The 22,250-nt window shown below is 63.1% G+C and overlaps 1 protein-coding gene across 1 annotated transcript in view; it reads right to left on the reverse strand.

Moving 5' to 3' along the window:
* The window catches only part of ARID3A (AT-rich interaction domain 3A), a 34,931-nt gene extending 16,531 nt beyond the window's left edge, over positions 1-18,400 (reverse strand). The window contains exons 1-3 of the mRNA XM_079916960.1: positions 18,211-18,400; positions 14,349-15,003; positions 13,032-13,344 (exon numbers count right to left, since the gene is read on the reverse strand). Of these exons, the coding sequence (XP_079773086.1) occupies positions 13,032-13,344; positions 14,349-14,737 (702 nt within the window). The 5' untranslated portion in view covers positions 14,738-15,003; positions 18,211-18,400. The remainder of the gene's footprint in view (positions 1-13,031; positions 13,345-14,348; positions 15,004-18,210) is intronic.
* Between the last annotated feature and the right edge of the window lie 3,850 nt (positions 18,401-22,250).

Consider the following 22,250-nt stretch of genomic DNA (forward strand, 5'->3'; position numbering starts at 1 on the left):
GAGGGGGTCTGGGAACGGACAAGGATGAACGGCGGAGTGAGGCGTCAGGCAGGGCTGGCGCCGCCCGGGAGCCTCAGGGCCTTCATCTCACCTACCTGGTCCTGGATCGTTCAAAAAAATATTTACGGAGGTGAAAGTCACGTAACACAGAATTCACCATTTTAAGGTGAACAATTCAGTGGCCTTTGGTGCACTGAACATTGTTCTGCAACCACGACCCCTATCTAGTGCCAGAACCTTCCATCATCCCAAAGGAAGCCCCGTCCCCATCAGGAGTCACCCCCTGCCCCTCCCCAGCCCCTGACAACCAGGAACCCACTCTCTGTCTCTGGGGATCTGCCTGTTCTGGACGTTTCCCATCAGTGGAATCACACCCTGTGTCCTTCTGTGTCTGGCTTCTCTCACTGAGCATCGTGTTCTCAGGGTCCATCCACGTGGTAGTGAGTGTCGGGGCTTCACCCCTTTTCACGGCTGAGTGATGCTCCCGTGTGTGGATGGACCACATTTGTTTATCCATTCACCACAGATAGACATTTGGATTATTTCCATTTTTTGGCTATTATTACCAATCTCACTATTTCTATATTCTTTGGGCTTTGGACAAGAACTGATTCATTGTAACTCCTGTAAGCAAAGTGAAACTGCACTGAAAGAGCAGACAAGCCCGCACAGCTGGTTTTTATCCCTCAACGTCCCCCCACAGAACACCCAAGAACAATAGGATGACACTTCCTCCTTGCAGCCCCCCAGGGTGGAGAGTCTGGGGAGCTTTTAATCTTTACATCGAGATCAGGCTGTGTCTCCCCTGCTCCGAGGAGGCCCCTGGCTCCCTGTTGCTGTCAGAAGAAGCCAGACCTCCTGCCTGCCAGGCTGTGGTCCTGGCCCCCCAGATGCCTGCACCTGGTCCCTCCCCAGCACTGGTCCCTCGCTGCTCCCAGCCTGCTCCTGCCCGGGGCCTCTGCATTGCCGGTCCCCCCACCTGGCTCCCCCTCCTGGCGGCCCCACCCCAGCTGATAAAGCCCCTCCTCACATTATCGGGCCCTGGGAGGCCCTGCGCCCCATGACTCAGCGCTGGCAGCCGTTACCCAGGTGGGCAGGGGCTGGGTCCCTGGGGGCCAACCAGCCTCCCCCATTCACAGAAACGCCCACGCGCAGGGCTGGGGGACGGGACGGGGCAGGGCACGGGTGGGGCGGGGGCGGCACCCACATCCCCCACGGCCCCTCCCCTCGTGCCCACTGAGGCGGCCAGGGGCTTCCGTGCGGGTCTCGGTCCGGCACTGGTGCCGCCCCGCTGTAGCCCCGCTGTAACCATCCTCTTCCGCAGCCCAGCCCAGAGGGTGCGCTCCTGCCCCTTCTCGCCCCCTCCCCAGACACCCCGGGGCAGGGACAAACGGATGGATGGATGGATGGATGGACGGATAGATGAAGTCTGGCGCGGGGAGGCCGGGTGGGGCGGAAGCACCCGGAGTCTGGAACCCTCCCTGTCAAGCCCTCGGGGCTGCGGCCAGGTCAATCCATCTTGCGGCCGTGACTGAGCACCTTCTGTATGCTTTTTTTTTTTCCTGGGCTGCACTAAACTGTTTGCGGTGCACGGCTTGCGGGATCTTAGTTCAAGGGTTGAACCCGGGCCCACAGCAGTGAAAGTGCAGAGTCCTAATAACCACTGGACTGCCAGGGAATTCCCAACCTTCTGTATGTTAAGGCCCGTGTTGGATGCCCAAGAGAGACCCAGACAACCCTTGGGAGCCCCAGGCCTGCGAGGGGGACAGCAGGAGTCACACACGGGCAGGGGGAGGTGGTGAGGGAGGGGGGCGTCTTTGGAGCCGGCCATCCCTGCGGCAGGATGGGGGAAGGGCAGCCTTGCTTGCTGCTGCACACAGTAGGGGCTTAATCAGTGTTCACCGGGCGACCTCAAGCTCTTCCCACAAGTGCCCTCCTGGCGCACCTGACCCCTGAGGCCACCCACCCCCGCCAGACGCAGGGCCACATGGCCCTTTCATTTCCCGTCAGCGCTCCAGGGCTGCAGGGGCCCCCACTGGGCCTGCAGGAAATTGGGGAAGTGATTCTGGGCCAGGCAGAAACATCTGCCAGCTTGGCCAACCCCCACACCCCCAACCAACCAGCATGTGCCCCCTCTCCGAAAAGACACGGCACCCCCCCCCCCCCCCCACGGAACAAATACTAATAAAGGTTCCAGAAACAAGTCAGAGAGCCTGACCACGAAGCTGACGATTAAAGGCGCTTCTTCCTGGATTTCCAGGTGGTGAGGTTCCGGGGAAGTGCCCTCGTCTCTGGGTCAACCTTTCATGTAACTGGGGTCTCCTGGAGCCTCAGTCTTCCCACCTGTGAAGTGGGCAGGGTGCACCTGGGTCCTCCAGGTGGGGGACGAGGGAACCATGGGAGCAGATTGCGCAGAGAGAAGAGTCTGGCTCCAGGAAAATGGGTGGGGGGTTGGGGGGCAGGGAGGAGGAGCCACCTTGGTGGCAGGACAAGGCTTGTCACCCGCCAGCTCCATGTCACAGCTGGGGATGCCAGCAGGCCCAGCACTGAGGACGCACTCAGGATGGGGAACCATGAGGAGAAACTTCTAGGAAGGCAGCTGCCCTGCGGCATGCAAACGACATGCAAATCCGGGCGGGCCGCCTCCCATCCACCTGGGAGCCCCCACCCACAGGCCTGGCTCTGAGCAGACTGCTATCTGCATGGGAGCCCATTTCACAGACGGGGAAACTGAGGTGCTGAGAGAAGGCCGCAGAGCTGGACTCGAACCCCGTACTGAGCCCCTTGGTGCCTCTGGACCACCTCAGAGCCTTGTGGGGCTGGGGGTGGGACCCTGCCCGAGACCGCCTGGCACTCAGGGGGCATCGGGCAAATGCTTTGGAGTCAGACAGCCAAAAATCCAGAATCTTCTCCCTCTTCATTCCCTCCGTCCCTCCCGCCAGCAATTACGAACCCGATGTTGCATGCTGCTCTCAGGGCGTTTCGTTTGGGGGTTCCAGGCCCCCAAAACCCAAGGACGATTGTCTAGCTGCCACTTAGCTGCTGGCTCAGGGTTCTGAGCCTGGCGCCCGGGGATTAAAACTCCTACCATGGGGTTTCTTCTGAAAGGAAGCAGCCCTGTTTCCCTGCAGAAGAGCCGCCGGCAGCGGGGAAAGCACCAGAAGGGACTCTCCTAGCGGTCCGGCTGTGCGTGAGGATCCACCTGCCCAGGGAGCGAGGGCCCCGTCACTCCCAGCCCGGGTTCGCGGGAAGGAAGTGCAGTAGCATAAGAGAGCTGATTGCTGCCCCTCCCTGGCTGTGCTGACCGGGTCCCCACCGTCCCCGGGCCTCCCCCAGACAGCACAGGAAGGAAGGGGGGTGCTTCCCGCCTCCCGCCCAGGAGTCAAGAGGAAGGGGCCCTGGACGGCTCAGGGCTGGGGGTTCCCGCCTGGCACACCTGCAGGAGCCCCTGCCAGACTCCAGGCCGATGGTAAAACAGAACCTGCCCGCGGCGGCCAGCGGGCTCAGGTTGCCAACAAACCCGCCCGCCGACCGCAAGAGGGGGACTCTGCTCCTGGAACATCCCGCCGCCCAGGGAGCAGCTCCTGCAGGGAATGAGGAGGACAGACGAGACCCACGCTGGGCACCCGGGGGCCGAGCTGGTGCCCACCACGCCTGCTCTCCTCCACCAGGACCCTCGGTGACCGGTAACCGACAGTGATGACAACAGAACACCAGCTCGGACACTGCCCCTGTTTTCCAGACGGGGAAACGGTGCCCAGAAGGAGGGTGTCAGGAGCAGCTACCACCCGCACCCCAGCTTGGCTGGGCTCCCCCCAGACGGCAATGGCATCGAAGAAAAGAATAACCCTCAGGGATTCCCTGGTGGGCCAGCGGTTAGGAACCTGCACTTCCACTGCGAAGGATGCGGGTCCAATACCTGGTCAGGGAACTAAGATCCCGCAAGCCACGCCCCAGAGGTGCCCTCAGGCCCCACTTCTCGTCCAAGAACTGGGCACCCTGTTGGTGGATGCGTGCGCCAGCTAGAGGACACAGGGAGGGGCCGGGCGGGCCGTCGGCCGGGCAGGGTGCCAGCTGAGGCAGGGGCCGCCAGGCCGGGAGAGGGCGGCAGCCAGGCCCACGCATGCCGTCCGCTGGGCACTCACGGGAAAAGGGCAGCTGGGAGTAATTACAGGGTGATGGGGGCAGGTGGGCAGATGAGGGTGGAGATGGGAAAGAAGAGAGGAAAAGGACAGAGGGTCCGTCTGTCCCCGGCCAACTTCCAGGCCCGGCTCCCCCATGCCAGGCAGGGTGGCCTGGGGGAGTCACACGAGTTCCAGCCTCCAGCAAGGCCCCAGGCCCAGTCAGAGCCCCGTGGAACAACATAACGGGGCTCGTCCTAAAAGGGGGGATAAAGTAAAGAAGGAAGGGCTTCCCTGCTGGCGCAGCGCTTGCGAGTCCGCCTGCCGATGCAGGGGGCGCGGGTTCGTGCCCCGGTCCGGGAAGATCCCACATGCCGCGGAGCGGCTGGGCCCGTGAGCCACGGCCGCTGAGCCTGCGCGTCCGCAGCCTGTGCTCCGCAACGGGAGAGGCCACAACAGTGAGAGGCCCGCGTACCGCAAAAAAAAAAAAAAAAAAAGAAAAAGAGAAGGAGCGGGCGGCCCACCCCGACCAGAGTTGGCAGCCCCTGGGGCTGGGGGCGACCCCCTGGGTAGGGGCCTCACAAGCCCGGAAGACCCACACTGGAAGCCATGGGGTGGTGGGCTGGGGGACATAACCTAACAGGGCAGAGGCTGGGGTGGCCACGGGGACCCTCAGAGACCCCTCACGGGGCAGAAAGAGAATGTGACACAGCCCCAGGGCCCATGGCCACTCCAGCCTGGACAGAGATGCCCCACCTACCCCCAGGGACAGTAGCAGGAGGCACGCCCCCGCCTTGAGAGAACCCCGGGCCCCGCCCAGACAGACCACATGGCCCCCCCACCTGGACCGCTACGTGGCATGGGCCCGGGTCTGCCCCATGGCTGCACACGGACCCTCCCAGCCCTGTTTGGACGCATGCTCCCACCCCGACACGTGGACCCTCAGCCCTGCCCGGACCCAGCAGGTCCCACCACCTGGCGTGGTCTCCAGGCGCATATGGACACACCCGTCCAGCCAGACTCAGACACACAAACACAGACACACCCTCGTCCGCTGGCTGGCTCTCAGATAATGGCCCCAGACGGCCCGCCCTCGGCCGAGGCCCCCACCCGGCCCCCACTGCTACGTGGCCGCAAGGGCGGCCACTTCTGTCTGCTTTGTTCACAGGTGCATACCTGGTGCCCAGAATGGGGCTGGTACACAGCAGGCACTCCATACATGCCTGTGGAAGGCCCAGACTCAGACACACACGCACACGGGTGCCCAGCCCGGCCTCTGCGCCGTAGAGCAGTCCCATGACCCCGTGGACCACACGGTCGGGGTCCCCTAAGGAGGCCCCACGGCCGGGCAGGCTCCCTGAGAATCTGCCCGGCATTGCTGAGCCCCAAGGATCAGGGACCCAAAGCCCTCACTGGAGTTTGTACTCATTTCCTGGGGCGGCAACAGGCCGGGGGGCTTGGCACAGGGGTTTTTTCTTACACGGCTCTGGAGCCCAGACATCCAGAATCCAGGTGAGGCAGGGCTGCGCTCCCTCCAGAGGCGCGGGGGAGGGTCCTCCCTTCCTCGCCCAGCTTCTGGGGGCCTCTGGGCTTGTGGCTGCATCACCCCAGTCTCTGCCGCCAACGTCACACGGCCATTTTCTGTCTCTGTGTGTCCCTCCTCTATTTCTAAGGGCACTGGTCACCCTCCTCCACTGTGGCCTCATCTTAACTGCATCACACCTGCAAAGACCCTATTTCCAAGCAAGGTCCCCCTTCTGAGATTTTGGGCAGACGTGCCCATTCGTGCCCCCCGATAGGTTTCTTCCTGGAATTAGGGTTTCATCTGTTTCTTGCTCATTGTCTGGAAGGCGGGGGTGGCGGCAGGCGGCGCTGACTCTGTGTCCGCCACACCCCTCGGCCCCACGAGACCCCCGCCGGCCCTGACGAGGGGCACGGCTGCGTCCCGAGCTGGGGCCTTCAATAGGCAGATTGGTTACCGTTTAACCCCGTGACCCCCAATTGTCCTCTGGCCGAGCGCAACTGGGCGAGCAGAGGAGGGCGGGCCGGCCCCGCCCCCACGTGTGCCCACCCACAGCCCACAACCCCAGCTGCCCCCGGACCCTCCCGGAGCAGTGGATGGCGTCTGCAAACGGGGTCGCTGGGCCTTCCAGAGGGCCCGGAATGCCCCTCCAGGTCACCACAGGGGGTGCTGGCTCAAGATCAGAAGGCTCGGTGGGTTGAAGGGTCTTTGTCTCAGGTGGGGAAACTGAGGCACAGAGCACGTGAGCCCTGCTCGGCACCCCCCGACTGCACCTCTGGATCAGACAGGGCGCACCCCTGTCCGAGATCACACAGCACGTGAGAGGAGGAAGGGATGTAACTTGGCGGTGGGACCCCCTGCAGCCCCTGAGGCCCTGGTCACACCTCGCGGCTCCCTGGGGCTGCGTCAGCAAGGCGGCTCGGGAAGCCACGCGGACGGGCGCGGGCAGCTGACCTGTGCCCGGGCCGCCGATTCAAGCCACTGACTGGGGCAACGTGACTTTCTGGCTAACGGTTAATGGGCCCCACCGCACGCTCAAGATTCCCGAGACACGGGGCCAGCAGGGCCGGCGGGGGGGGACGCAAGGCTCACACACGGGCACACGTGCACGCACACACGTGTGTGCTTGCAGACCCACAAGCACACAGCCATGTGCACGCAAAACAGCCACGGGAAAGGGTCACCTGTCATCCACCGTACAGACGTGTGGAACAGGCAAAGCGCTGGGATCGACACACTCGGATACACAAGCTCAGCCACCCAGACCTCAGGACACACTCACAGCACGTCCACACATGCCAGGGCCAAGTCGTACGGGGGTGCACGCAGACGTGCACAAACACTCCAGAAACGGGGACACACAAGCAGGCGCCTGAGGGGACAGATACACGAGACACTGCAGATGGGTCCACGTGGCCCCAGACCATGCACACAGACACACGCGTGGCCACGGACACCACAGGGGGGCCCAAGACGCCCCCAGAGCCCCGGCTCTGCAAACAGACACCGACACACACGGGGTCCCTCGAGACGGGAACCCCCAGCCCACAGGGACCCCACGCAGCCACCACGTCCCCACGCACACGCGCTCACCCAGGTCAGCGGGCTGGACCCCCCGTGCACCCCACGCCCGCCGGGCACCACGTCCTCCGGCACCATGTGTGTCATTAGAAAGCGTGGGGAGGGGCTGGGCGCTTGGCGGTGGCCACCGGGGTGGGGAGCAGCGGTGGGCGTGGGGGGCCAGGCCACAGCGGCAGTGACCCCTCGGCGGTGACCGGGCAGCCGGGCGGCGGCGCCAGGGCCAGATAAGGCTCTTCCGGCTGAGTCAGTGTGGTTCCCAGGGCTGGCACGGGTGGGGGCACGGTGCCAGGGCTGCAGGCGGCATCCTCCCCACGCCCGCCACGGCCCATCTGGCTCCACGCCAGCAGCCGCAGTGGCTTTGATGAGGTGGGCGCTGTCCCAGGCGGGCAGAGCTGGGCTCCCGGGGGGTTTCCTGGCACCGGTCCCGCCCCCAGCACGGGGCCCAGGGACCCTGGCGCCCCAGGAAGACGCTCGGCGCCAGAGCTGGCCTGCAGGACCCATGGGCCTGGGCCCAGCCCACGCTGCCCCAAGCAAACCGGCTCAACGTCATTGGGCTCAGAAGCCAGTGCCTGACCTCCAGCCTGTGTGCCTAGAACACACTCCACCAAAAAATTCTCCTCCTCCACCCTGGTCCCACAGGACCGGCTGTAGCGCTGGCCTCTTCCACTCCTGCCTGGACTGTGGAGCCCAGAAGGGTTCTCCCAGCGTCCCTCTCCCTCCCCCAGCACTAAACCATGCTAAGGCCCCCCTCTGAGCCCCCCTTTGCTTTGCCCTAATGTCTGCCCACCCCTACCCCTCCCACTTTATGTTCCAGCCACGCCATTCCAAGATGCAGGCCCTAACCCTTCTCTTTCCATCTGGCCAACTCTTACATGTCCTGCAAAGCCCCAGCTCCAAAGCCCATTCCTCTGGGCAGCCTTCCCTCTGGCTCAGCCCTGACTCTTCAGGGCTGAAGTACGTGTGTCCCTCTCTGGGCCCCCAGCCTCCGGGGGCTCCCAGGTAGGATGAAGAAACCATCTGCCACCTCTTCCCGGAGACCCGGCAATTCCTACTCCCTAACCCCACCCCATTCAGCCCCAAGCAACCCTCACGAGCCCAGAGATGTTCACTGCAGTGTTGTTTACAACAGGGAAACAGGAAAACAGACCAGCGTGCTGGTGTCAGCTCCACAAGGGAACCCGCAACGGCTAAAAAGAACTCGGCTACTTGAAACACTCTGATGAAACAGACAGATGCAGAGTGAAAATTATGAGAAAAAACGAGAAAAGCAGTACGTCCAGCACAGCGTCTGGCAGATCCTGGCAGACCCCCGAGAGACCACACTTCGATACCTTACGCGTCACATTTCTGTGTAAACGGACAGAGAAAGGCCTGGGAAAACCGTAGCTGCTGCCAGCTAGGTCACAGAGGGGGCTGGCAGGCCTCAGGCCTCACTGGAATCCCTCCCTTTTTATCCCCCACCGGAATGGTGTCAAGTGTCACTTCTGGCATCAAAAAAGGACTTTAAAAATGTATATATGCGTACCTTCCATAATTTAAAAAAATCGAAGTGAGGCGAAAGGAGCAGAAAAAAAAAAAACCCAAAATGTGGCCCCGGCCTCCTGCTGAGGATGCATCTGAGGCCCAGGGCTTCACCCCAAGTTGCTTGAACCCATTTCCGGGGCCACACACTCTGGGGTGGAGGAGGACACCCACGGGAATTCAACAGGCCCCAGGAGGCCCAGGGAGGGGAGAGGGAACGGGCGGGGTCCTTTCCTGCCTGGGGGCCTGTGTGTCCAGGCACCGGGTCCTGACACCCTGCTGTTGGGCCCTGGACCAACCGCCTCCATTTCAGACGAGGAGGGCCACCCGGGCTCCCCCGAAACCTGCAGCCAGGGGGGCGTGCCCCCTGCCCCTCACCATCTGTCCACTCCTCCAGTACACCCTGGGGCCGAATCCCAGCTCTGACACCTCCCCCGTGTGACTGTGGGCAAAGCTGCCTGACGGCTCCGTGCCTCAGCTTCCACCACTGTACGACGGGGCAAACACAGCGCCCCCCGCCTCACCACGAAACCAAGGTACACGAGACACTCGCGAGACGCTCCACCTGCCGCCTGCGCACAGTTGGGCGACAAATACCACCTAGAACTGTCATCTCTATACCTCTGAGCTCATTTACAAGTTGTGGGGAGCAGACACGACCTTGGAGAGGAGGGAAGATAATCATCCCGACCTTTAATGCAAATCGGAACCACAGTGAGATTGCACGCCACCCCGCCAGGACGGCTGGAACCAAAGTCCTAACCACAAGCGTCGGAGAGGACGTGGAGAAACTGGAACCTTCGTGTGGCTGGCGGGGATGCAAAATGGAGCGGCCACTGTGAACAACAGCTCCTCAGGAGGTTAAACACAGAGTTACCACATGACGCAGCGCCTCCACTCCTGGGTACGTGCCCGTGAGGACTGAAAGCACGCGTTCACGCACAGACTTGTACACGCACGTTCACAGCAGCCAAAGGGAGAAACGACCCAGTATCCGGGGGTGGAAGAATGGGTAAATAAAGTCCAGGATATACATGCGTAGAATGGAACATCACTCAGCCACAAAGAGGGGTGAAGCCCTGACACTCCCACTACGTGGACGGAGCCCCAGAACACGATGCTCAGGGAGAGAAGCCAGACACAGAAGGACACACAGGGTGTGATTCCACGGATGGGAAACGTCCAGAACAGGCAGATCCACAGAGTCAGAGAGTGGGTTCCTGTTTGTCAGGGGCTAGAAGAGGGGGTGGGGGTAAGAGCTAAAGGGTACATTTTAAAAGGTTTATTTTTGAGGTGATGAACATGTTCTAAAATTGACTGCACAACCCCACGAATGTACGAGAAACCACCAAATCGCGCTTTCGACAGCTGAATTATGTGCTAGGTGAATCTTAAGTCAATAAAGCTGTTAATAAAAACCCCGGCGTTTGAATCATCGAAGCTACAGCTTCAAATGCTTAAGTGGCTGAAGCTCTGCAGTTAAGACTCCGCTTGCTTAAAATCCCACGGTGGCACAGCCCTGCTGGTAACAGGAAACCACCAGGATTTCACCAGGGTGCCATGCCTGGTGGCCGCAGGCTGAGATCCTATTCGCTCCCCATGACACGCGACGATCCCAGCCAGTGCTGGCCTCCACCAGCTTGAGTCCCTGGGGCCCCACGGCAGCGAGGTTCCAGGCTTTCAAGGAAAGATTCCGTGGCCCTGAGCCCGCTGCTCCCGGCCCCTCCCCAGCCTGGCTGCCCCCCAGACCCTGTAGCCGGCGGCAGAATTTCACGGCTGTCGAGGGTTTTCGGGCGGAAGTCAGGCCTGGGCCCTGCCAAGACCGGGGAGGAAGAGGCAGTGATGGTGCCAAGCAGGCGGCCGGCCGGCCCGGCTGCCACGTGCCAGGAAGGGGGTGGGGCAGGCGCCAGAGTCAACACAGCCCCCGACATCTGCTGGGCTGGCTGAGCCCAGGCCACTGTTGACACTGGCCGCACAGATGCCTGGCCAGCTGGGCGGGAGGGCAGTGCTGGCAGCTGGACCTGGCACAAACAGGCAGGCGCAGGATCCTGGCGCTGCAGGGCAGCCCCCCGCCTGCCCACAACTTCCCTCAACCCCCACCGTCTTGGAATCCAATTCCATCCCCCGCAGGGCCCAGCCGGGCGGCGGCGTCTGGCCTCCACACACAAGCCAAGCTGCATCCTACCCCGGGGCCTTTGCACGGGCTGTTTCCTCTGCCTGCCGCACCACCATCCCTCAGTGTGAGGGCCCAGCTCCTTCTCCGACCGGGCCTGGAGCAAGTGCCACATCCCGAGAGGCCTCCCCACATCCTCAGCTGGATGCCAGGTCACGTCTCCTCACCCCTTCCTCCCCGTTTGTTTACGGACCTTCTCTGAGTCCAGCAGGGGAGCTGTGTATCCAGTAGGCGCTCTGTAAGCGTGAGACTGACTGTGTGACCTGGGTTCCCTGGGCCCCTTGGGCCTCAGTTTCCCCAACCGTGCCCTGACCCTGGGAGTCCTCGAGACATCATCATCGTGTCCAAAGACTAGCGGGACGATGGCCCCTGGAGGCCCTTTGTTCCTGATGGGCCGAGGGGGCTTTGCGGCCAGGACACCTGATCCCTGGACTCCGCCTGGCCTGGCCACCCAAGCCCCATCTCCCGCCAGTGTTGGGCCACGCAGCAGAAGCTGCTGGGCGGGGCCGGGGCTACCTGTCGACCCCCAACCCCACAGGGGCTGCGGCCTTGTCCCTTCCTCTGGCCTGGCCGTGACCCTGTGAGGCGGGGGGTGGGAGGTGTCTGGCTCTGGTCCCCAGCCTGGGGCTTCCTGATGGTTGGACTCAGGGCAGATGGCAAATATTCGGCGAGTCCATAAATATAACTCGCCCATGAGGTTCCCGTTTGTGTTATTTTGACACCAGCAGACGTCAAGAGCTCGGTTCTGGGAAACCCGTCCCCCACCCCCAATGCCTCGCCCCTGTTTTCTTATCTGCAGAACTAGACAGACGGCAACCCAGCCACAAGCAGCTCCTCAAGAAGAGGAGGGAAACTGAGGCAGGGAGCAGGGTCGGGGGGACCCCGATCCCAGGCACTGGCTCAGGCTGGGGTCCACACGCAGAGGAAAAGCCTTCAGGCGGGAGGGGGCAGCCGGGGCCACGCGTGGGGAGCGGCCAGCCACGCCCTAAGGAGATGACGTCTGCTGGCTGTCATCCCACCCCTTGGCACTGCCGCCCGCGTGCCAGGACCCAGCCGGAAGCCAGGCAGCCCCACCCATCCCGAGATGCCTGGGCAGGGGATTAACCTTCCTGCCCATTCCTCAGGCTGGCCTCCTGCCTCGGGGCCGCTGCCCTGGCCGTGCCCACCCCGCGGGCACCGTCCCCTTCTGCCTTTATACCTGCCCCGTCCCTCCCGTCACAGCCCCTGGCTTGTTCCTCTCACGCTGTGTGTCCAGTTTCCAGTTCTGTACTTTATCTGAGCTTTCTGAGGGTTGCCAGAATCCCAGTGCCCTTTTCCCACACGGCGGCTGGGCCTCATGCTCCTTCCAGGAGGATCCCACTGCCCATCCTGGAAGCCAGCACGGAGGGAGGGTGCCCCAAGGCCATACACGGCCACCTCCCGGCTCCCATGTGCCTGGCGCGTCCGTAGCCTCAGATGAGGCTCAGGCGCTGGGCCTGGGAGGTTAGGTCCCCACCGTCCACTCTCGGAGGTCGGGGCAGGGCCCAGCTGGCCTCAGGCTGGAATGCAAGCCCAGCCGGCCGCCCCGGCCGCCATCTGGTTTCCATCTGCCCAGCCCAGCGAGGCCCAACTTCAAAGGATCCCCCGCCCGGCCACTTCCTCTGCCCTGGCCGCCCGCGGGGAAGGCACCAGGACGGCCCGCTTCCTCCCCACCCCTCTGGAGCCCCCAGGAGCTGCTCGGCCGTCCACACCAACGCGGCCAACCCCTGCTCACCCCCCTCTCCCCAGCCACAGGCTCAAGAGACCAGACTCGACGCCACGGACGAGGCCTCTGGCCCTGCGCCCCTGAGCCCCCGCCCCTGCCCGCCTGCCAGCCACACCCATGAGCCCCACGGAGCCTCGTCCTTTCCCAGGCCCGGTCCCTCTGCTCAGGACCCCCTCCCTTGCTCTATCTCTCTGCTTGTTCTCTGGTGCAGATGGAGCCCCCTGAACTTCCCCCTCGTGTCCCCACATGCACGCGTTTACCAGCCAGCCCGTCCCACCCACGTACACGACCCCACACCGTGGCTTCCACGAGAACGTCTGACCCCCTGGCAGCGACTGCCCACAGCCCCTGTTAGGACGCGAGGCCCACCTGCTTGAACTGCTCCTCGTACGTCCAGTCCCCGTGGTCCGGCGGCTGCAGCTGTGGCACTGTGTGGGCAGCCCCTCCGGGGAGGGCCGGGCCAGCCCCCGGGCGCTCCTGGCCGCCCAGAGCCCGGGGCCCGCCATCACCGCGGTACGCCTGCAGCGGCTGGGCCTTGCGGGGAAACAAGGATGCGGGGCCCGGGCCGGCGGAGCCGGGGGGCCCGAGCCCCCCCTCGTCCTCGTAGTCCTCGTCCTCGTCCTCGTCCTCGTCTCCCAGATCCTCTTCCAGCTCCTCCTCTTCCTCCTCCCACTTCGGCTTCCTGGGGCAGACACGGGGCGCGGGTCAGGGGAGAGGGCGAGGCCCGTGCCGCCTCCTGCCTCGCTTTCCCTGTCTGGACGTGGGTGAGCAGCCCCACGTGCTCTGGTTGTGAAGAGCGCCCGTGAGGAGGCCAGCTCAGGCCGTGGGCCTTACTCTCCTTGTCCCCAATCAGCTCAGAGCAACTAGAGGTGCTCCTTGGGCATAAACCCCAGCCCCTGCCCACCTGCTAACCCCGTCTCCCCTCCCGTCCCCTCCGTCGCACAGGCTTCCTTGCTGGGCCTTGAAAATACCAACCCAGTTCCTGCCTCGGGGCCTTTGCTGAGGCTGTTCCCTCTGCCAGGCATGCTGTTCCCCGCTCCCCCTTGCCCTTCCCAGAGGCTGTCACCTCCGCAGGAAGACCTCCACCCACCACTGCCTGAAGTTGACCCCGGCCCCAGCCACCCCCCTCCCCAAGACCCCTGCTTTATTTTCTTGGCACCTCCGATCACAGCCTGCAATCGCCCTGCTGCTTTGCTCGTTAAACGTCTTCTCAGAAGGCTCCCACTGGGGTTTTGCCAGCGCCCTGCTCAGGGTCTGCGTCAGACCCCGGGGAGGCACGTCCGGGGGCAAATGGATGCTCACTCTGCGTAGGTTGCACCCGGGCTACGGCCTCTATCATCTGTCCCCGCCACTAAATCTAGTACAGCCTCGCCAGGCGATAGGGGCCATTGGCCACGTGTGAGTAGCTCCATTTAAATTAAGGTGAAATAAAGCTACATGAGGAGATCCCAGCCGCAGTGGCCACACTTCAAGTATCTGTCAGCCTTCTGAGACGGGTGGCCCCGATCCTGGGTGGTGCGGGTGGAGAAATGTCCACCGTCCCCCGGGAAGTTCTAAAGAACGGTATGTCCTGGGTGGACAGCAGGACAGGGGTTTTGTCCTTCCTCTATGGCTGTGTCCCCAGGGCTGAGAGCCGCCGGCACGTGGCAAGTGCTCGGCGTGGGGGGCCCACACACCCCAACTCACAGGTCATCGTCGGAGCCCTCGAAGTGGCCGTCACCTTCGGGGAGGCCGGCCGCCTCCCTGCCTCGGCCGGGTGCGGGGGGAGAGCCTGGTGCCCCCTCTGGGGCCACGTCCTCGTCCTCTGAGCCGGGGGGCCCATCCTCGGAGCTGCCTGGGCTGGGCGCGTGGCCGAGGCCGGCGGCGGCGGCTCGCATGGCGGCCAGCGCGGCCATCTGCGCCCGCTGCATCCGGGCGCTCTCAGGCTCCCTGTCCTCGTCCGGGGCGGCCCTGGCACGGGCCGGGGGCCCGGCCGCAGGCTCGGGGGGTGGCGGCGGCGGCTGCCGGGCCTCCAGCTCCTGGCGTGCCCGCTGCTGCCGCTGCAGGAGCGTCTCCATCACGGCCTGCAGCTTCATGGCCCTGCGGGCCGGGCCGCCCCGGGCACCAGGGCGGGGCGGCGGCGGGGGCGGCCCCTGGGGGGAGGGGGCCCGGCCGCACTGCAGTGTGGGGGCCGCGGGGGAGCCGGGGCAGTGCAGGGTGGCGGGGGGCAGGGGCGGGGGCCGCCGGGCTCAGGCTCAGGGCTGGCGGGGCATGCCAGCGGCAGGCGGGCGACGCCTCCTTCTCACACCGGGAACTGGGGGGCGGCGGCTGGCGGGTGGCTCATTCACGTGTCGGCAGAAACCTGGAGGGGACAGGAGAGACCGTCAGACCACGCCTGGGCTCCTCCCCACTCAGGTCGGACCTCAGAGGCCTCTGGGAAAATTGTTTCCATCCACGCCCATCAGTGTGCAAACCTGGGGGCCTCCCTGGAGGTGGAGGAGCACGTTCGTCCCATCTGCCCCCACTCTGTCCACCCTCCAGAGGGCTGGGAAGCAGGGGCACCCCGCACTGGACTCCCGAGGGCCTCGAGTCGGCCCCCACCCGTCTGGGCCACAGAGAAACACTTAGTGGACGACAGCACCCCAGGGAAAGACCTCGGATTATAGCTTCATAAACAGAAACAGGGGAACAGAGCATTTCTGGCTTCTGATTGGCTACAGCCAGCTACTGGGCACCAGAGTTCTGGGTTCCGGTTCTGAGTTCTAGGTGCTGCTCACGGCCCAGGGGGCTCCGGGCATCTCACAAGCACGATGGCCGACCCAGATTGAGCACCTACTGTATACAGGCTAAAGCTTCCCCACTCATGTTCTCACCCCATCCCTAAACCTCAGTCTCTCTAGGCCTCAGTTTCCCCATCCGCAAAATGGTGCCCGAATGGCACCCACCTCGCTGCGCCCAAGCAGGGATGAAGCGAGTGTGTGATGGTAAAGGCGGGAGCACAGCAGGCACTCGCTGGACTTAGGGAAGGAGGCTGGATGGTCCCCATTTCACGGATGGGGAAAACTGAGACTCGGAGCTGCCCTGCTGGAGGACACACAGCAGGTTCCAGGCAAGGCTGGGAGTTGAACCCAGGTCTGGGTGACGTCAGAGCCTCCCACGCGGCCCCCATGTGCCTTCTGCAGGGAGTTCCCCTGCCCTTTGGGACCCCAAGTGGGGCCAAGGTCCCAGAAGGCAATGCGCTCTACCTCCAGTCCAGGGTCCCTTCGGACCACTGCCAACCTACCTTACCAGGGCCTCAGGCGGGCTCTGGGTACAGATGTCCCAGAGCCCTGCACAGCTGGGCACCACCGAGGACAGGAGGATGCAGGTCCCACCCCAGCCCCACTCACCCAAGCCCAGGCCACACCCCCACCCGCCCAGGCCGCCAATAAAACAGACTAGGCAGAACCCAACAGGCTCGGCAGTGACACCACGGATGGTACATCACAAGAACACAGGAGGGTCCAGGAGCCACTCCAGCCAACAAATGAATCCCCAAAGGCTCCTGAGCAGCTCCTGGGGCAAAGGCGGCCCACACACAGGAGGGCCCAGCGGCCAGAGGCTCCTGGGAGCGGGCGGACACTGGGTCACCAGGCTGGCCGCCCTTCCGGCCCCTCCTGTGACCTGGTAAGAGAAGCCTGACGACCGCCCCCCCCCAGGGGAGTCTTGCAGTGTAGGCCCTCCCAGCCTCCCCAGTCATGGGAGGGGCCCTGTCCCCAGTGCTGGGTCTTCCAGCAGGATGGGTGAAAGGGCAGTGCGGGAGGGGGGGGGCAGGTAGGGGGTCCCTGTGGGAAAGTAGGGAGGGACCTGTCCCCGAAGGGCCTCAGTATCTAGCGGGGCAGGGGTCCCAAAGCACAAAGACCCTCTCAGAGGCCATAGTGCTGGAGAATGACCAGCACAGCCTGCCCTTAGAGGCAGCAGGACAGCACCCAGCCCCCAACCCCCGGGGACAGGCGGTCACGCCCCCCCCACCAGCCCCAAGAAGTGCTGAGGGGACACTTCTCACCCAGTGTCTAGTCTGGTCTGCTGCCCCTCCCCCACCTTTGACAACTTCAAGATGAGCCCCCCCTCCCCACGGAAACGCTCTGGGCAACGCCCCCCCTCTTTGGGGGGCAGAAGGAAGAGGCCAGAGGAAGCCACGCCCCCTCAAGCCACCCCCCCCCCCCCACACACACACACACAGGCCTGCTGGGTTTAATGACCCTTCCGGGTCCACGGATGGGGGAGGGGAGCAGGGCAGGCCACCACGTTGGGGCTGGTAGAGGGGGCAGGTGGGAACCCCGGAGCCCCCCTGGGCTCTAGCCTGGGCACCCCCCCCATGGCCGCCATTAACCCTAAGCTGGTGACGCCCACCCCCTCCAGACCCCTCCCCCCCAAGAGCCCTTTGTCCTCAGGCCCTACCCCCACTTTATGACAACCCTAGGGGAGAGGCATTCCCTGGCAGGGACCGGGCGGGGATGGGGGGGGGTGCTGGGTGGCCCTTGGGACCTGGATGGGGGGGCAGGGAGGGATCTGGGGCCACACCCTCCCCCCCCATGCCTCCCGGAGAGAGAGGTCACCCGCTCGGCCCAGAGCTTGCAAAACACGGTTATTTAAAGAGTTGTGCAAGGCTGGGGCCCACGGGTGGCGAAAGGGGGCCCTCACTTCACGAAGGGAAGAGGAGGGGGAGGGCGGGACAGAAAGCTGGGGAGGGGGCTAGGAGAGTCCGGAGGGGGCGGCCCGGAGGAAGTGAGAAAAGAAACACTGAAAAGGGAGAAGAAATAAGACGACAGAAACCCCAGTCCGATTTCAAAGGCTTCTTGGAAAGCGGCCGATTTGCATGGTGGGGGGGCAACCCCTCCGGGCCGGGCGACTGAAAACGGAAGATTATTGACAAACCGGCCGCCCGGGGTCCGCGGAACGTTGGAATTGACCAACGCGCGCTCCCCGAGCTTCCTGCGCCCGCTTTTGTGTCTGGGGGGGGGGGGCACTGAACGGGGCACGGGGCGCTTTTCCCGGGGATCCCCGCCAGAGAGTCAGGGCCCGGGCAGAGCCCACCCCAGCCGCGGGCCCCGTGGTGTCCCCTCCAGGGGCCCCTTTCTGCCCCAGAGCTGACGCTTTATAAATAAACCATCCAGGCTGGGGAGGGTCGCCAGGGAACTGCCCTCCCCACCCGGCGCTCCCACTCTCCTCGGGGCTCCCGAATAAAACACCAATTCCAACGGGAGTAGATGAAACAACCCCGACCACAGCCCCCCGCGCGCGCATAGAGACCACTTCCTTCCGCTGGGAGGGGGCGCACACGCTCGCGACCCCCGGTCACCCCCGCGCCCGCCCCCGTACAATATGGCAGGGGGTGAGATCTCCAATGGAGTCGCAGAGAAAACCACACCAACTCCGACCCACTGGGATCGCCTTTCCGGCCCTGGACCCCCACCCACGTCCCTGACCAACTTTGGGGAGCCCCCTCATTGGCTTCCAGGGCGCGCGGCGCCCACCCGGGAGAGAACGCGCGATTTAAAAGTCCGGCCCACCCCTGCCCCAGCCTCACCGCGCGGGGCCCGCTCGGGGGGCGCAGGGCCCACTCGGGGGGCGCATGCCCCACGTCTGGCGTCTGGCCCTGCCCCGGCCGCGCCTGGCCTCCAGCCCGGGCCGCGAGCTGCGCGCTGTTGGCTCCCGGCCACCGCCGGGTTTGTGCCGCGCGCCGACTCACCGAGTCTCCAGCCGAGTCCGCGTCTACACCCCCCACCGACCCGATTGGTAAAAGTCTCCCCGCGCGCGGCCTCCCCCGCCCCTTCCCTCCCCCCCCGCCACCGGCGCGCTCACCGCCCCGCAGACAAATCACCGGGTGACAAATCGCTCTCAGATGCAAATACCTCGCCGGTGATTCAGCGCCGCGGCTCGGAACGCGGGGAGGGGTCTCGTGAGGCCCCCTCCGCCTTCCCGGACGCCCCCTCGCCCCCCGCGCTTCGTCCGACGACGCTCGACTAGCACAGGGGTGCTGGGGAAGGGGAGAGAGTGGACGGAAATTTTCACGTCGCGGCCCCTTTAAATGATAATAAATAATAAAAGGGAAGGGGAACAGGGACGCGGTATACCCCGCCCCCTATCTAGGGACAGTGGGCAAAGTGCGCGCCGCGGGCCCGAGCGTACATGATGCCGAGGGCGCAGGCGGGGCTGGGAGCGCCCCAGGGGGATAGGGAGGGGAGGAGGTTGGGGCTCTGTCTGGATGGGATTTGGGGACGCTAGCCTGGTCCGGGACCCCCCCTCCCCATCTTACCGAGCGCCTAGGATAGACCTACCGGGCTCAGAGTTTCACCCCCGCCCCTTAGACTAAGCAACTCGAGACTTCACCCCCCTAGAGTGGTGCCTCGGTTTCCAAGTCTGTAAAATGGGGATTAGAGACTTGATAAAGGAAGGAGGGAGCTGCGGCGACGGGAAAAGAGAGCGGGGCGGGGTCGGAGGAAGGGAGCGAGGGCCCTGCGATGGGGGCGCTACACGGTGGGGAGGGGTCTGGGAGAGGGCGGGGCTGCCAGGCGCGGGGGCACCGCACTGTCAAAGGCGTGGGGGTGGGGAAGGGCGTCCAAGATACCTAGGAGGGCTCCTCTCGAAATCCTGTTGACCCCTGCCCTCCCACCCCCACCTGAGGTTCCCATCACCTCTTGGGAACCTGACTACCCAAACCTTCTAGGAGGAGAGACAAGATTATCTTCTTGGTAATAATAGTTGAACAACAATTTCCACTTTTAGAGCGCTCGGTTGTGCGGCCAGGTGCCCAAGGCATGAGGTTCACATTTTTGTGTAGCAGAGACTCTTAATGTCCCCATTTCAGAGAGCGGGAAACTGAGGCCCAGGGTCGGTTGGGGGAGGTGGGCTTGGGGTTGTGGACTCAGGTGGGAGGTGTGAGCCCCTGAGGCCACGCCTGCGAGCTAATCGCAGGGGCCCAGGCTCCAGCTCAGATAAGAGCCAAGTGGGAGCATTGGAGGGCCGGCGGGGGCCACCCAGAGGGCCCTCACAGGGAGGGGCCAGAGTCCCTGATCTTTAGGGGGGGTTGTGTGCAGCCCCCCCCCCCCCACACACACACACAACGCACAGCATTGCCATCTTCTGTGGGTAGTCCCCCTCTGGACATCACCCGCCCCCATCCGCTCTCTGGGGAATTCCCAAGCCCAGGGGATGGTGCAAGGGAGCCACCCCCAGCCCAGGGCCAGAGTTCTGCCTGCCCCTTTCATTTACCCAGCCTTCCAGCCCCTGGGCTGCCCTTAGCCTAATGACAGCAGGTGGCAGGGAGGCCTCCACCTTGAGGCTATTAAACTGCCAACCCCAGCTGCCTGCCCCGCCCCTGCCACCAGAGGGGCAACAACTGCCCTGCCTGAGGAGGGGGGAGCGTTTGGAGACCCAGGTGAGCTGGAAGAGGGAAGCCACCCTTTAAGGGCCAGGCCCCAGATCAGTTCCAACGTGCAGGAAAGCCCCCTCTCCACCAAAGGGCCAAACCTCAGAATGCCTCCCCTCCCCCACCCCAGGCACGTGCATGGGCCTCCCTGTGTCTCAGTTTCCCCCTCTCTAAAATGGGCCAATTTAAATTTATTCCTCCTACAGTGGTTTTGAGGATGACATTCCCCTCTGGTCAAAGGGAAGGGGTAGGGAGGGGTCTCCCGAAGGGCAGGAAGTGTGCCACTCTGTCCCCCATTTCCCAGAGGGAAGTGGCTGTCTCTAAGTAGCTGGGTGCAACTTCCCAGAGGTGCCTGGCCCGGAAGAGTGAGGAGCTGCAGGATTCCCAGCTGCCTCTAGTGAAGGGGGTCCTATTTTTAGCCCAGCAGGGAGCTGGGAATTGATACCAGATTTGCTGGCTCTACAAGGGACGGGCAGAAGGCCTGGGCTGCACCTGGGTCCTGGCTGTGTGATTTTGGGTTAGTACAAACCCTGCTCTGGTCTCTGTTTCTCAAGCTGGGAAATGGGAATGCTGCGACCCCCAGCCCTCTAAGGTTTCCTGGCCAGACCAGCTTGTGGGGGTCCTGTAAATACAAGCCTGATTCTCACTTAGCCCCTCAGACAGTCACTCCTCCTGCCCTCCATTCAGGCTGGGGGGTGCAGCATCTTTTTAAAAGTTCTGGGACTTCCCTGGTGGCGCGATGGTTAAGAATCCGACTGCCAATGCAGGGGACAGGGGTTCTATCCCTAGTCCGGGAAGATCCCACATGCCGCGGAGCAACTAAGCCCATGCGCCACAACTACTGAGCCTGTGCTCTAGAGCCCGCGAGCCACAACTACTGAGCCTGCGAGCCACAGCTACTGAAGCCCCCACACCTAGAACCCGTGCGCTCCACAACAGGAGAAGCTACCGCAATGAGAAGCCTGTGCACCGCAATGAAGAGTAGACCCCGCTCAGCCCCACCCGCCGCAACTAGAGGAAAAAAGCCTGCGCGCAGCAACGAAGACCCAAGGCAGCCATAAATTAATTAATTAATTAAATAAAATAAAAATTCGCCCAGATCACAAACTGCCCTCCTTCCCACATATATTCCCCCTGAAACATATTTCTGCCTCAGGGCCTTTGCCCTGGCCATTCCCCTGCCTGGACCACCCTTCCCCAGCTGTGCTTTTTCATTCAAACTGGAACCTCACATCACCTTGTTTTATCTTCACCCAGGCTCTTCTGTTCAAAACAGCTGCAGTTGTTTAACCTCCTTAGCCTTGATCACGGCTGGTTGCATCTCCAATCCTGAGGTTGGGCCGGACACATAAATGTTGGTTGAACGAATGAATTCATGGGTCCCCTTCTGTCCTCCCTCACCCCATGGTATTTTTGGAGTCTGTCTACACAGAGGTGGAGGGCAAGTTAACTATTCACCATCTCAATCTCAAAAAAAAAAAAGGAAAGAAAAAGAAAGACCTGAAGGGGATGCTGGGCCCAGCCCCAAATCCCAGAACCCCGACTGGCCTCCAGGTTGCCTTGTCCCTGTGAACCGGGGTCTATGAAAATGTAATTATAACTTCTTTTAAAGTAAGAAGAGAAAAGCAAGTATAATTATAAGGAATAGATAGTCATGAATCCAGCCTCAAGTAATTGGTCACTATACCAACACAGCTGCAAAATAGAATTTTTAATATTTTTTCATAGAAGGGGCCCAGAAGACCCAGAACATTCATAGTGCGGCTCTGCTTGACCCATTTTGCAGCAGGGACACTTTGAACCGCTGGTCCAGGTTGCGATACGCATGAGCGACTCCCCCTAGGCCCTGGGGTCCCTCTGTGGGGTGGACCCAGGGAAGCCAGGACCATCCGCGGGGTTCGCGCGCCCCCTGCCGGGAACCTGTGGACTGCAGCCGGGGGCGGGGCTTCCGCCGGAGGCCGCCAGGGGCCGCCGTCTCACCTGTAAACGAACTTCCCGGGTCGGACGGGGAAACGGAGGCCCGCCGAGCCCTTCCTGTGGCTCCTTAGAAATGTTCCGGGGTAGAGTTGCCGGACAAAATACAGGACTTGTAGTTACATTTGGATTTCCAATAAACAACGAATAACTTTAAATGTATCCCAAATAAATATTGCACAGAACCTAATGATACTAAAAGTTTTTTCACTGTTTATCTGAAA

The sequence above is a fragment of the Stenella coeruleoalba genome, assembly GCF_951394435.1.
Source record: "Stenella coeruleoalba genome assembly, chromosome: 3".
NCBI classification, from domain to species: Eukaryota; Metazoa; Chordata; class Mammalia; order Artiodactyla; family Delphinidae; genus Stenella; species Stenella coeruleoalba.